This window comes from Kickxella alabastrina, assembly GCF_025024165.1.
Source record: "Kickxella alabastrina strain RSA 675 chromosome Unknown BX661scaffold_35, whole genome shotgun sequence".
Classification (NCBI taxonomy): Eukaryota; Fungi; Kickxellomycota; class Kickxellomycetes; order Kickxellales; family Kickxellaceae; genus Kickxella; species Kickxella alabastrina.
The window spans coordinates 62760-74977 of NW_026251506.1; the positions used below are offsets into that span (position 1 = coordinate 62760).

The 12218-nt window shown below is 41.3% G+C and overlaps 2 protein-coding genes across 2 annotated transcripts; both read left to right on the forward strand.

Annotated features, from left to right (window-relative positions):
• The first annotated feature begins 1889 nt into the window (after positions 1 to 1889).
• BX661DRAFT_70189 (neutral trehalase) lies at positions 1890 to 4818 on the forward strand. Its single transcript, XM_051539433.1, has 2 exons — positions 1890 to 1968; positions 2281 to 4818. Exon 2 carries the CDS (start codon positions 2317 to 2319, stop codon positions 4702 to 4704), a length of 2388 nt encoding a protein of 795 aa, XP_051388761.1. The 5' UTR covers positions 1890 to 1968; positions 2281 to 2316; the 3' UTR covers positions 4705 to 4818.
• A 409-nt stretch (positions 4819 to 5227) lies between these two features.
• Positions 5228 to 6306, forward strand: BX661DRAFT_189035 (uncharacterized protein). The gene is given in 3 exon segments (XM_051537526.1): positions 5228 to 5607; positions 5745 to 5972; positions 5985 to 6306. 3 exon segments carry the CDS (start codon positions 5455 to 5457, stop codon positions 6135 to 6137), a joined length of 534 nt encoding a protein of 177 aa, XP_051388762.1. The 5' UTR covers positions 5228 to 5454; the 3' UTR covers positions 6138 to 6306.
• Positions 6307 to 12218: the final 5912 nt, after the last annotated feature.

Below are 12218 nucleotides of genomic sequence, written 5' to 3' on the forward strand. Positions count from 1 at the left end.
GCGCATTTAGAAAATACAATAACAATAACAAAATACAACATCAACAACAATGAGATTGTTTACTTTTTTTGTTACTCCTAGATAAAGCCTGATTGTATCATGATGTGAAAGCAATAAAAAACTTAAACAAACGAGTAAAACATAAAGATTCAACATAAAGATTTGTTTTAAGCACTTTTGCTTTTTTGACTCGGAGAAAGATTCAACTCAGGTACAAATTGTTTTATGTCTGGGAAAATTGTGGCTGAATTAATTGTATCCATGTCTAAGTTCAGCAAAAAGCAAATGTATTCCAATTTTTGTATTCTTATTTGAATGAAAAAATGTTCATGTTCATTACTGCAAAATGACCCGCACAGACTCGGCAGTAGATATTTGGTGCATCGTGACCATATAAAAGACGCTTTCTTCGATTAATGAGTATTAGAAAAGTTGTCACAAATGCAACCAACAGCAGCAACATTTTTTATTCTCATCATTCTTTTAGCCTTTATAGCAAGATCACAAAAAAGCAAAGATGCTCAATGCAACAAAAATGACAATTGAAATAAGCAAATGAGGCATGGGACTCTGGCCATTCAAACCAAGATACAATCTTTAAAAATAATTGATTTGAAATAAAGCAGGGATTTCAAAATCATCCCCCGTTGACTGCTTCCGGTGAGACATGTGAGCCATTCTATCAACTCCAGAATGCACAATATGCTCACGCAGGCAGGCAGGCAGGCAGGCAGGCAGGCTGGGTGGGTGAGGGGATGTATGGTATTATGACTGCTTGTCATCGTGTGCCTGCTTTATTTTTCCCATCTCCCAACTGCTGGATTCCCAATAATTTTTAATTGGTGCATATGAGAATGGGGAGAACACGGCGTCTAAAAAATACATCAAAACTAAACTGATTTGGCGCAGCTTATTTGAAAAATTTTACACAATAAAAACAATAGACGACCCATGCAAAAGCAACAGCTCGGCAACAAAAAAATATTTCAATAAGGGAAAAAATACACTGGCATAAATCTTGTTTTTTTGCTATTCTTTCGCGATGTTGCGCCAAATTATTTTTTTAAAGAAATTCCCGCTAATTCGATGCCACGCAACCACCCATTTTTAGGCCACCCCCGTCCCCTGAAAAAAATATATAACTAAAAATGGAACTGACCAACCCCCCTCGCAAACCCACCCCTATCACCCCCTTCTCTCTTATTTCGTTCGTTATTTTGCACACACACATACACGCATAAACCTCTGCTCTCCCCCTCCTCCCCTTATCCCTCTTTGTCGCTTGGTCCTCTCCTGGTTACGAAGCCTCCATCTGCTTTTTCTTTCCACTGCGCATTCACTCGCCATTTATCACTTTTACTTCCATTTCCATTTTTTTCTCTTTTTTTAGCTTTCTCCGATTCTCACTCTGTGAGTGCACGCATACATTTGTTTTGTTCTCTTCTAGTTTTCCATATATAAAGAGTCTGCCATTCCCTGTCTCTGGATATCGTTTTTTCTCCTTAATTTTCTCCATCTATTTTCACTCTTGCTTTTTTCTCTTTCTATTTTTTGTGGTTGCTGCTTTATTCTATATTTTTCCTTGACCATACTTTTTCTTCCATCCACTTTCTAGCCAACTAAGCAATACAGAAAAAAACCATGGTAGTGGATACAGGCCGCAAGATCGACGTTCATGCGCCTCCCAGCGAGTACTACCGCGAACCAGCCTCGCGCAGATCCGCTGGTATTCATCGGTCTCGGTCCCGTACCTATCAGGTAAATAGAAGCCCATTTATAATATGATTCATCTTCACGAAATCTCATATCAGGCACACAGCAAAGCTCAATAAGGCACAAAAACATCAATCAAGTTGTTTATTTTTTGTATGCACGGTCCACCATTTCCTGTTTTTGTTCATAGTAATCACTGCATAATATTTTTGTTTTTTCTTTTGTGAATTTGACACACAAAACCAGAATACAAAGGTCAGGCATGCGTACTGGCATATTTTTGGTCTTTTTTACTACTTTTTTTTACCCCCCCTCCCCCCACACACCATGCTCTTGATATTCTCGATATTGCTACGGCAGCTTTTTTGGCTCAGTGATATTATCCCCTCGCCTCGCTTTGCTCCGCCTCGATAATTTTTTATTTTTCCACTCTGGCCTAGCATTAATGCATGATGATGTCGTCATCACTGTTTTTTTTCCCCAACCCAACCCAATCTCATCCTCATTGGTCTGTTTTCTACTAAAAAAAAGAATATTTTGGCCTGGTTATCAATTTTACAATTGTAGAGGCCGTACCACCAGGACCCGCACCTATCGCTGCCAATGCAGCTCCTTGACGAGGAGCCATCCGAAAGCCTGAATCAGAGTCCCGAGCGCATTTTTCGCACCACTTCCACTTTCAGCAATGTCCGGCGGCGTGGGTCAGTCGATGACAAGAGCTCGCATCCCCGGCGCTTCCTTATCGACATTGACGTTATTGAGAAAGCCCTTCTTGCGCAGGAGGACTCAAACGGCGACTACCAGATCACAATCGAGGACTCTGGGCCCAAAGTGCTTAAGGTGCCGACGGCCGGCAGCGGCGGCTTCCGCACATTTGAGGTGCGTGGCACGTATATGCTGTCCAACCTGCTGCAGGAGATGGCACTGGCCCGCGACTGCGGCATGAACCAGGTGGTCATTGATGAGGAGCGGCTGAACGAGAACCCCGTCAACCGGCTGTCGCGCATGATCCGTACATCGTTTTGGAACGGTTTGGTGCGCTGCATGGACGAGTCTGGTATTCAGGCTATCTGCCTGGACCCAAAGAACACCAAGCCCGGAGCCAGCCCCATCATTTACGTGCCATACAATGACCAGCCAGCGTTCGAGTACTACACGGGCATTGCGCGCGATCTGAGCAACCTCAAGATCAAGGTTGTCAAGCTGCCCAAGGACATCACCCCGCGCTACGTCAAGTCGATCAACAACGAGTTTGGCATTCTATCTCTGGCCGCCGATGTCTCGTACGATGCCAACGGTCGCTTGGTCTACCGACCGCTGCCGTTTGTCGTTCCCGGCGGGCGCTTCAACGAGCAGTACGGATGGGACAGCTACTTTGAGGCTTTGGGCCTGCTTAATGACGGCCGCTACCAGCTGTCCAAGAACATGGTTGACAACTTTGCCTACGAAATCAAGCACTACGGCAAGATCCTCAACGCTAACCGCTCGTACTACCTGACACGCTCGCAACCGCCCTTCCTCACAGACATGATTCTCAAGGTCTTCGAGGCGTTGCCAGCATCAACATCTGATGAAAAGGCAAGCAACCACGAGTGGTTGAAGCGCTCATTCGATGCGGCCATCACCGAGTACCTGACTGTGTGGATGGAAGCCCCGCGATTTGACCAAAAGACTGGGCTCAGCTGCTACCACCCAACGGGCATCGGCATGCCACCAGAGACCGAGAGCACGCATTTTGACCACACAATGAAGCCGTACGCCGAGCGGCTGGGCATCAGCATCGAGGAGTACAAGACTTTGTACGCCAGCGACCAAATCAGCGAGCCCGAGCTCGATGCGTACTTTGTACACGACCGTGCAGTGCGCGAGTCCGGCCACGACACATCATACCGGCTGGAGCGGCGCTGCGCCAACCTGGCGACGGCCGACCTCAACTGCCTCCTGTACAAGTACGAGGTGGACATTGCCGACACGCTGGACGAGCACTTTGACGGGCAATTTTCGTGGTCTGGTGGACGTGACACTACGGCAGCCGAGTGGCGCGTGCGCGCTGAGCAGCGGCGGCAGAACATTGACCGCTACCTGTGGAACGAGCAAAAGGGGCTGTACTTTGACTACGACGTGTTGCTGGGCGAGCAGTCCGTCTACGAGAGCGTGACTGCTCTGTGGGCCCTTTGGGCCGGGTGTGCAACGCCAGCGCAGGCGCGCAAGCTGGTTGAAGTGAGCTGCCGCAAATTCGAGGTCATGGGCGGCTTGGTCAGCGGAACCGAGGAGTCGCGCGGCGTCATCTCGCTGCAGCGCCCTAACCGTCAATGGGACTTCCCCTTTGGCTGGGCACCGCACCAGATCATTGCCTGGTACGGCCTGTACAACTATGGTTTTGTCGATGTCGCTCGTCGCTTTGCCTACCGCTGGCTGTTTACCATCACGCAGGCCTTTGTCGACTTTAACGGCGTTGTGCCCGAAAAGTTTGATGTAGTCAACATGACGCACCGCTTCCAGGTCGAGTATGGCAACGTTGGTGTTGACTTTAAGCACGTGCCCCGCGAGGGATTCGGCTGGATGAATGCGTCGTACCAGGTCGGCCTGACCTACCTGACCTCACACATGCGCCGCGCCCTGGGCATGCTGACGCCGCCAGACGTTTTCTTCAAAAAGTCCAACTGGAAGACTGACGGAACTCCGTCGCACACTCCGGCAACCACGCCCGGCCCAGTGCCTGTATTCATCCCCGAGATTGGCACGCCAAAGTATCGCCTGCAGAGCAACGCGCTATTTGGCTCTCTGAGGGACTTGAAGATTGAAGTCAATGACTCGATGATAAAGGACAATGGGACTGGCGGGAGTGTCTCGTCGGAGGACGACCCAAGCCTTGGTGGGTCGCCCAACCCTTCTGGCTACTTTGATAGCCACTTCCGTTTGCACAAGAACGCTGCCTTTAGTAAAAAGCGCAACCGCCGCAACCACCGCAGCAAGCGCGCCAAGTGGTAAACAAAATGAACCTGTTTTTTTATTGTGTTGAATATACAAATTCGTTATTTAGTCAAGTGAAGAAATTTGTGCCAAGCAATAGCTGCATTTATTTCACGCTCTTACCGATGAGCAGACCAGCCCCAAACAACAAAAATTGTTTGCTCGGTCTTTGTGGGCGTTTGAATCGAGGCGCCAAGCGTCCAAGCTGTTAGGTGCCAAAACTTTCAAGTGCTCAGTTGTATAATCGCTTAAGCACTTAAGCAGATGAACATTCTAGCATTATAATGCCAAGTGAATAGCCAAACAAGCGGGGGTAGAAAACCCATTTGTCTTTGATATACTAAGAACGTCTTTTTATAATAAACCATGGCTATTTACATTATTCTATAATACTACAAACTACAATCGAGTATTCGGTATGCTTTTTATAAAAAAAATGGTAGTCTTTAAAATGTACAATGAATACTTCAATTTTCCAGCTTTTTTCTGCAAATTATGCTGAGAAAAAATAATGTCGCTCTTCAATTTATAAAATTGTACACCAAACCAAAATGAAGCAACTAAGCAAATGTTTTTTCTTTTCTCTTCTTTTCTCCATTTAAATTTATACATTTACTACCTTTATTTAAAAACCATGGAAAATATCTATCATTATTAGTTGTTCATTTTAATAGGGCTAAACCTACCTCGACCAAAAATCACGACCACGTCCGCGAACCCGTCGAGAGCAAAGGTAGCAGTACTATTGATACCGCCAAAAAAACAGCAATGACATCGACAAAAACAAGGGAGGGGGGAAGCGGCTTCTTTAGTGGACTCAGGAATTCCAACAACAAGAATGGAAACAAGGACAACAGTCAAATGGTCAAAATAAAATACCATATAATGGGTCAGAATGATGAATATTTTGAAGGACATGTTGTTATCAATAAAAAAGATAGTGTTAAAAAAAAAGACACATTGTACTCGAAACATCCGAATCTCCGTCAGACCAATCCACTATAAAAGTACCAAAAAAGGGTGACTTAAGATACGCGTTTGTTGAAGCTTTATACAAGATATGTAAAGATAAAATGTGGGTTGTCGCCATTTATAATTGCAAGGATTATTTTCCTACTGGAGAAAAATACTGGGAAGATACAGTATACAAAGAAATAATCACGAACCCCGAAGATATAAACATTGAGATTTATTATAAAGAAATTGATAAAAAGGATGCAAAGGATGGGGAGAATAAAAATAATAAACAAACTACAATGAAATTAAAAAATAAAGAGGGCAAAAAAGTAACCATGCAGTCTTTAAGCGATGAAAAATATAAAAATATAAAAGATATGACGCAGAAGTGTAGAGGTGTTATTATTGGAATCCAAGGATATAAAACAGGAATAACTAAATTTAATGTTATTGGTGATCATTATGAAGCAAAAGAATATAAAAAGAAAAAATGAACCATTTTTTGTAATGCAGTGTAGTGCCCAACACACATTCCAAGCCTCTATTGTTGCACAGGATGAAGATATGGAAGTGGATATTGAAATCGAGAATCGCGAAACAGGTTTCCACCTGCGTGCCGATTGATAGGACACTAATTGGATCATGCAGGTGTAAATTAGGGAGGCATTACATTGATGCCCAAACATGCTCCCCATCTTGCAATGCACGCGCATGAGCGCACACACACTCAAAAACCACAACACTGACTTTCCAAGATACCGGTCTGCTTACAGAAGATTCAGTTCTCATCAACGGAGCGCACAATTGACAATGTGCATAACAAAGGCGACAAGGCACACATATAAGACGAGGCTAGCCCTAGTAGTATTTTAGAAACATTAGTAATAAAACCTTTTATAAATTCAACCCCGTATTTCTAACACTAGACAACTAATGCTCCTCACACCCCCCTCTTACTATAACACTTTTATCATTTAAAACTCTTTAAAATGACTTTAATTAACGATATCTGCCTAAAAATAATGCAAATACTGAATATTGGTTTTATTAAATATCATTATTTAGAGAGAAAGACACTGCTGGACATTCACCAAGTTTTACACCAGTATTTCAGCACAGGCGCACCTTCCATATCAACAGTTAAAAATGGGTTAGCAAGTTTTATCGAGGAAACATGTATATTCAAAATGGGCCTCAAAGCAGCCGTCTAAAGCTCAAAATTGCACAACTTCATGGTGCTGCTACTTGCAAGAAAGCCGACTAATCTCCACATATAAAAGCTGAGAATTTAGCTGAGCAGTACAATTGTTTGGTAACAGCAATGCAAAAGGTCTTGCATTGTGATCTGGGCTATAAAATGGTTTATCGACAATTGGTACTTTATTCCTTCACTGATGGACTTAAGGCAACGCACATTGGGTTTTGCCAACAATTCATTGAGAACTTTGCCGGCTTGTCCAGAACAAATATATATAACATTGTTACATGCAATAAATCGTATGTCTACCTGAAAATGCCATTATATGGCTCGGCAGCCAGTGTAATGCAAATTTGGCCAGTTATAATATATATTAATTAAAATAAGACTACAAAAAGAGCTAAAGAGCTCACTATTCGGAATTTGCTGTACGCGTGAAATATCATAAACATATTTCATGCGTCTACGCTATCACGTGACTCGGGCTCATTTCTGATGTTACAGTCATTTGCCTGGGCAAGACACAAGGTTAGCTGCTCGACAAAGCCAGAAACCAGCTTGTCTTTCTGATTGTCGGCCTTGTCTTTCAGATACTTGGCTATTGGCTGGCGTTACGTTAAAAATCGATCTTGAACAAAAATGAACTAAAAGGAAGCTAAGGGATGAATAGCCTCCACTGTTCATATTCATTAGTATTTATGTGTGCGTATGAATTCCCGCATATCCAAGTAGGGAATTAACTAGCGATTGATTCATTAATCAATTGCCAGAGACAAGCCGCAATTCCTTGTATCACACTTCCTATCTTTTTAGCTCCCTACCTCTATGCCTTTATATTGCCTGTTTTTCTTTTTCTTTTTGTCATGAGTTGCATCTACAACATCACAAGGTGATCAAACTTGTAATGATTGCTGTGCCGCCATGTATTTAATAATAAATTTAACAAAACCCCGAGAACATTTTACAATGTTTCAAGGCCCATGGACACTCATCTTTTGTTCTTTTTTTGTTTTTTTGTTCAGGCAATACATTAGCAAGGAGGGTGGTCAGCAGCAAAGGGAGGAGTGGGTAATGAGGATACAAAATATGAAAATGAGGGCTGGTTGTATGACAAAAGAGAATGACGTGGAAAGCCGATGGATGTATTTGAACATCCCTTGGCATAAGTTGTTTTGAAAGTAAAAATGTGGACTGTAGATTTTGCGAGTAAAGGGTTGGTTATTGAAAAGTCAAGAGAAAGTAAGTGGTGTCCGCGGTCGCTGATGATATATTCCATATATGAACATGGCGCGTAAAGTGTAATTGGTAAGTGGTGTTGTAACAAATTGTGGTTGAAATGAGAAACCAAAGAAATGTCTTGGGAAGTGGACGCTCTATTTATATGGAATGCGGCATTCAAATGAATGAACAAGAAAGGCAGCCGAAACAGACCTACCATTTAGAAAAAGAGATGGAAAATGAAAATACAGCAAGCTCTTCGTTTTGCGCCAGCCTAAAATAATTTCCCCATGTTTTTGCACCAAGAGGCTTGTATTTGGGCGATATAATAAGCCCAAACTGCCAAAAATAGCAGCAAGATATATCTCCATGTGCTTGAAGAAAAATGTGAACATTGCATCATTTTGATTCCAACATTGCATAATTTATGCTGTGAAATAAAGTGAAAGTGATTTTGATATTTCCAAAAATACAAACATGCATTCGGCCATTTTTGCAAGCCAAACAATGATGTATTTTTTTGGGGGGCAACTTTTATTTCAAAATTTTACATGTATATTTAGAGAACCTGGATAAGAGGCTAGACTTGAAACATAAACAATTAGTATTTGCTACAAATAATATTAATCAAAAAAGGATATTTATTTTTCCAAGGAGAACAATTCTTGGCTGCCCAACAGCCATTCCTTATATGCTCTTGTTATGACATAAATAAACTAAATAAAACGTATCATCATTGCTCTGATTGCCACGTGCATAATCAATTAATCTCAGTATAACAACATACAACGCCATGTGCCTTAATGTTGGAATATAGGAACGTTCTATGAACGTGTAGATAAACTATAATGACAAAGTATATTTAATGAATAAGTGCTATGCACTGTGAAAGGTGAAGAGTAGAAAAGCATATTGCTTTGGTCACTGGGTGACTTATTGTTTGTGTGGCTAAACAGCCAACACTGGTTAATCAGTTGATCACCATCAACCAATACTTAACTGTGACATATCTGGAGTCAATTCACACACTGGTTTGAATAGTATTGGATGTCAGTGCTTTAAAAGCATGTTCACAAAATGATGAATCATTTCCGGCAATGACATGTACAGGATGCTGCTTCCATTATTGCTAAAAATGACATGTATAAATAAGACATGGTTTCTCGAATATTCAGTTGGTAGTTCTTTAGACACTCTTGCTCCTTTTTTACTCACAACTGCAAACATCTTTATTTTATTTACCAGCAACCATCATTTTCAACATGCAGCTCTTCTCATTCACCACTCTTTCCCTGGCTGCCGCTGCTGCCAATGCTGTTGTGCGCGCCGACGCTTATGCCGATGCCATTTTTTGACAGGTTTGGAGCGTTTCATTACCCAAAGCAAGCCTCTTGGTACACAGAAAGAGTAAAAAACATATTTCAGGCTGGCAAGCCTTAGAACCCACTGCGTTTTTCATTTTTCCATCTCTTTTTTCAATTGGCAGGGCTTATTTACTGCTTTTCTCCATCTATTTGCATGTCTTATTTCATATAAAAGGAGCGCCCAGTTTTCAAGCTATTTTTTGGTTCCCTATCTCTCTCCCAACAACCACCACTTCCTCTAAAATACTACCACCTTTTTTCTAATACGCACACATATTTTCCTAACATTACGATATCACGACTACAGTACACACGCACACACACAGCAGCATCAACTTTGACTTTAGCATGGATTATCAGTTCACAATACACAACTTTTGTGGGAGGGGATCGCACACATACAACAGTTCTCGCCCAGCGTCATCCATTGCACTACATTGGCCCATATATTATATCCGCCGTCTGCCACAGCCACGCTCATTTGTACATCACAAAAAATAATGTGTCTAGTAAACACTCGGTAAGATATCTGCAACTGGTCTCATCAATGTCATGTCTGGGATGTCTGGGTATATAAGGGGACCTAAAGAACACCCTTATAATAAAAATCGGGCCGGTTCCATTCCATAAGACCTGTAACCGTGGTATATACGGGGGCCCACAGAACATTTGTTCAATATGAATCCGGCTGGTAACACGCCTAAGACCTGAAATCAGAGGCAGCGGAATGGGAGGAGGGTGGGGTTTACCCATGTACCTTCTCCGGATTGCCAGCGTCTGGATGGGCTCCTCACAAAATCACAACACGGGCATGGCTAGAAAGAGTAGCGCATGTACCAAACCCACAACATGACAACCAGTTGCAAATATCTCCGAGCGTCCAACGACATTTTGCACTCGATGCTCTATGAGCTCTAAACAGCTATAATTTGCGCGGTGATGATTTTTAAATGGCACTTTACTTTTAATTGTGCTAATTTTTGTCTTTGCCATCCATCATGGCAGAAAATAAAACCAGTGTACACACACCCCCAAAGTTTCCATTGAAAAGTACAATTACAAAAATTAGACTGAAAGCCAAGAGAATGAATTTCGTAAATATCGCTCGAAAAAATCAGATAATATTAGAATAATAAATTGCATAATTTCAGTTTGCATGCACTTTTGCAGCCGCTGATTTAGTCTGTGTTTTGGCTGATCATGTGCAACAGCCATCAAACAGAAACACATGTACAACTGTTGGGCACTTGTCCAGCTTAATCTGCGTTGTGCTTAATTTGCTGTTTAGTTGATAAGAAGCGTTGATAAAAATAAAAATAAAATAAGAGATGACAGCAAGCATACAAACAATGTGGCTGTATTGACATTCGCTTGGGATTGCGATTGGTATTGGAGAGCATTGCAGAAAAAGCTATCGCAGCAAAAAATGCTTCAGCTTTTTGTTAAGAAAAAACAGGAGATATTGGAGTGTGTACAGCTAATGATACATTCAATTAGGAGTTATTCGTTAGGATGAGATGGGCATGTTCATTGTGTAGATAATCTACAGCCCATTTATACAGCCTGTTCTGCAAAACCACATCGAGTGCAGCTCAAAAATAGCAGCGTTAATGTAATGCTGCGCAGCCTGAAGACATGGAAGTAGATGTCGAGGTTGAGGATCGTGAAACAAGTTTCCGTCTGCATGCCGGTTGATAGGGCACTAATTGGATCATGCAGGCGTAAATTAGGAAGGCATAATAATGATGCCCAGACATGCTCCCTACTTTGCAAAGTACACGCATGAGCGTACATATAAAAAAACGTTGGAATATAGGACGTTCTATGAACGTGTAGATAAATTATAATGACAAAGTATATTTAATAAATAAGTGCTATGTACTGTGAAAGGTAAAGAGTAGAAAGAATATTGCTTTGGTCACTGTGTGACTTATTAGCCAGTCTTGGCTGTTTAGCCACACAAACAATAAGTTGATCGCCATCAACCAATAGTATAATAAAGAAAACCCTTGATAAGCCTAAAATAAATAATTGAGTAATGAAAGATAAATAATTTAAATTCAAAATACAATCATTAAATATTATGAACAGCAGATTTTACATTTATGGCTGTTATCTTGATTCTCCAATTCTACTAAAATAATGGAAAGGTTTGTTCGTGTTGAGTTTGGGTATGAAATAAATTATGATCCAAATTTTTCCTGCTAGAATCATTCAGGAAAAATATTCCGAAGAAAACAAGCATTTAAATAGCTGTGGTAGTAGCTCAGCATTTAATTTGAAGCTAAATGGAGACCAACTATTTGATTTTATTGATGGTAATTGCAATGCTGGGTTCTCATCGAGTAATGAGAAAATGTTAATGCAGGTGCTTGGCCAATATGCCAGTAATGAGCCAATTATTAATTACGATCCTCTCCAGAAGATATTTATTATAAATATTCTTGATCAAATTTGCAAAAGTAATACATAACCATCAAATATAAATATAAATGAAAATATTAAAAGAATCATTGATATGCTTGAAATTCACAGTGGTGGTTTAAGTAAGAAGTATAAAAATAATACTTTGTAATAAAATGAGTGATTGTGACATCAGAAATGGAGGTTGCGTCATGTGACAGCGTAGACGTGTGAAATATGTTTATGGTATTTTATGCGCACAGCGAGTTCTGAATAGTGAGCTCTTCAGCTCTTTTCGTAGTCCCATTTCTATTAATATATATTATAACTACAAGTCCTCATTACAGTGACTATGCTTTTATCCTTTTATCCATTTCTCACACTTTCCATTT

Bases quoted from the DNA above. Each gene is read 5' to 3' on its own strand.
- BX661DRAFT_70189 (XM_051539433.1), top strand. From the start codon at position 2,317: ATGCAGCTCCTTGACGAGGAGCCATCCGAAAGCCTGAATCAGAGTCCC.
- BX661DRAFT_189035 (XM_051537526.1), top strand. From the start codon at position 5,455: ATGACATCGACAAAAACAAGGGAGGGGGGAAGCGGCTTCTTTAGTGGA. The intron at 5,608-5,744 runs GTTATCAATAAA...GCTTTATACAAG, and splicing joins AATATTTTGAAGGACATGTT to ATATGTAAAGATAAAATGTG.